Genomic DNA, 3,131 nt, shown 5'->3' with positions numbered 1-3,131 from the left:
TTTGATACAACAGCTACAAATACAGGAAGACTTTCTGGTACAAATGTCAGGTTTAGTCATAAACAAAACTCAATTCTACTAGAGCTGGCTTGCAGGAGGCATGTTTATGAGTTACATCTAAAACACTTCTGTGAAAGACAGTGCAGTGGAAAAACTAAATCTCCAGAAAACCTAATGTTTAAACGGTTCCAATTAAACTGGAATGACATTAAAAGTAGCATTGACTCTTCAAAGTTTGTAAAATATGACACTCAATCTATTGCTACCACTTTCTTAGAAATCCATAAACTCGATGCTGTAAAATATTGCGAGATTGCTCTAAAAAAAAACACTTTTCCCAAGAGACTACAAGGAGTTATTGAAACTAACCCTAATGTACTTATGCCCTGAAAGAGATTTTAAAATTCAAGCTCCAGGGTGCGTGTCTCATGCACGTTTTATGTCCAAAGCTATTTATTATCTCAAGATTCGGATATTGAGTTTGCAACTGTCTTATGAATTGACAGACGATCAAAAAAACGAAGTGCAGTCTACTGCTGAGTTTATCTCAATCTTTTATACCGTCTGGTTTTTAAAAACCTCTTTACCTTACGCTGCGCCTTACCAAGATCTAAAAGCCTATTGGCAAATGACAAAATATAGAGGTTACGTAGAACAATATGTTCAGAATTCTGAAACAATTTTAAATGGAATTGATGCCACAATGGTTTCAATGGATTCACATTTATGGTACCTTGATGAAACTTTAATTCCGCTGGCTCTTCTAGACCAAGGTATTTCTGTTGCAGAGAGAGAAGAAGTTGCAAAAATGGTCTTTTCGAAACCAGTTCCTGAATGTTTTCGGCATTATGAAAAATTAAATTTGTTAAAAACTCTTAACTTTAACCTAGAAAAACCACCAAGTATTACCCAACTAGTGGGAGAAAACTCTTGGTTCATATTTAGTTTGTTAAACCTTACTAAGCTAAATGATAAACTTTGGTTAAACAGCCCGGCACCACTATGGGAGTATATTGAACAGTTTAAGATTTTTTCCCAGTTTGTTTCCAACCTTGCAGTGGTTAACGACGTTTCTGAAAGATCTATTGAAGTTGTATCAGACTTTGTAAATAACGTTCACAATGAAGACGATCGTCGGGACTTACTGCTAGCTATTCACCAAAGGAGAGAAAACCTTGACAAGGCAAAGACTAAAGAAGATTTGCAATTAGCATATCAAGCAATTGCAAAATAGATAATATAGTTTTTAAATGATGACTTTTATTTAATGATGTAATATTGATTTGTAAATATGTATTTTTTATTTAATTATACTTAAACATATCATTCTTTTTTATTTTTTACAAAACCAAAAAAAACTTTGCAACAATACCAAGAAAATCATTTAAAGTTGAAAAGCTACCATATACTTTCTAATCTTGAGGCAATAAAACTAATAACAACAATACCACTTTTAACAATGTTGCAGTAAGTTCATTAAGTCTTTTTTATTATAAAAATAACTAAAATAAACAATTGTTATTAGGCTATTAAAGTTAGCATAAGGGTTAGGTTACCTCGAAGGATAAAAGAAATTTTTTTTTAGACCTGTATATACCTCATTTGACACTATTATTAAAAAAATCTAGGTTATTGATTTTTCCGCGTCTGGAAACAATTTATTAGAAAATTAAAAATGTTTTTTATACGCGATTGAGTGATAAAATAGATTTTTAAGATTGAAAATTTGGATTTTTCACCAATTTTAAAAGATTCTGTAGACTAATTTCTTAATTTTTTCAACATGCTCCATTTATGTTATTAATATTCAATCCAACATATAACATTTAAAAGAATAAAAAAAAAATTTCGATAAATTTTAAGGTCCCCGCCAGGCCTTGTAAACACCCATCATTTTTGGCCCAAAATTGAACTGGCGGGGACCCTAAAAATTAATTTTTTTTTTTTTTTTTTTTGCTCAAACTTATTTTTATACAAATAGTCAATTTATAAATCGATTCGCGAGTTCGATTTCGAAAATTGATAAAATATGAAACACCCTAATATATATACATCAAGGCCGTAGACTACTTTTTTCGATATTTGAGCTAAGCAACTTTGAAACATGAAGAAAACTCCATATTTAACTATTTTCATATATATGAGGAATGAGGATGCTATGTAAAAAATTGCGGTGATTGAAGACTGGGAACAACAAAAACACCAAAACATTAGCCCCTGAGCGCCAAGTAAGAGAGCAATGAGTAAAATTTGTTATTTTTTTTTTTAATTTTAAACTTTATTTATATTCATTGATAAATTTCAAATTTGATTTAATAATCTTTTGTTGCTCGGCTTTTATGACCTTATAAAGTCCCCCTCAAATTGAGAGGAGTGTAAACTTTATAAAAGCCGATCAAAAGGAGATTATTGAATCAAATTTGAAATTTGTCTATGAATATAAATAAAGTTTAAAATTAAAAAAAACAAACAAATTTGACTCATTGCATTTATATATATATATAAATGCAATGAGTCAAATTTGTTTTTATACTCATATATTTATATATATATATATATATATATATATATATATATATATATATATATATATATATATACATATATATATATACACATACAAAGATTTTTATAAATACACATTTATATTTTACAAATAACTTTTTAGCTAAAGCTGATTAACTGTAAGAGGTTGCAAATCGTGAGAGGTGGGGTAGTGGTAGAGTGTACGCTTTATAACAAATTTGGTAAAGGACTAGTGGTGAAGTGCTCACTTTATAAGTGAGAATTTTCAAGTTAGATACCCACCACGTCCCTAAATGTACCACGCCCAACTAAATTCTCTGTGCAGTGGCCTTATTCATCAAGGTTGTGCTTATGCATCAAAGTTCATGCTTTGAACTTATAGATTATTGAGAGAAGGTTGTAACTACAATTAAAGTAGCCTCCTTGACTGTAGTGGCCTTCTCGACCATGGAAAAGTGAACTACATTTGAAAATAAAAGGTGAAAAAAATTGATAATGAGAGGTTGGGAAAAATTGAGGTGAGAAATAGAATAAGGAATAATTAATAGTAATAAATAGAACAATTTAAAAAAATTATATGAGCCACAAAAAAAAAATTTTGAATT

General features: G+C 29.7%; 1 protein-coding gene across 1 annotated transcript in view; it reads left to right on the top strand.

Moving 5' to 3' along the window:
• The window catches only part of LOC136090372 (uncharacterized), a 1,790-nt gene extending 1,400 nt beyond the window's left edge, over positions 1–390 (top strand). The window contains exon 2 of the mRNA XM_065816966.1: positions 1–390. This exon is cut by the window's left edge and continues 874 nt beyond it. Within this exon, the coding sequence (XP_065673038.1) occupies positions 1–390 (390 nt within the window).
• The last annotated feature ends 2,741 nt before the right edge of the window (positions 391–3,131 follow it).

This window comes from Hydra vulgaris, chromosome 13 (genome assembly GCF_038396675.1).
Source record: "Hydra vulgaris chromosome 13, alternate assembly HydraT2T_AEP".
In the NCBI taxonomy this organism is placed as follows: domain Eukaryota; kingdom Metazoa; phylum Cnidaria; class Hydrozoa; order Anthoathecata; family Hydridae; genus Hydra; species Hydra vulgaris.
The sequence above is the reverse complement of the archived record's forward strand: the minus strand, read 5'-3'. Positions and strand labels throughout refer to the sequence as shown.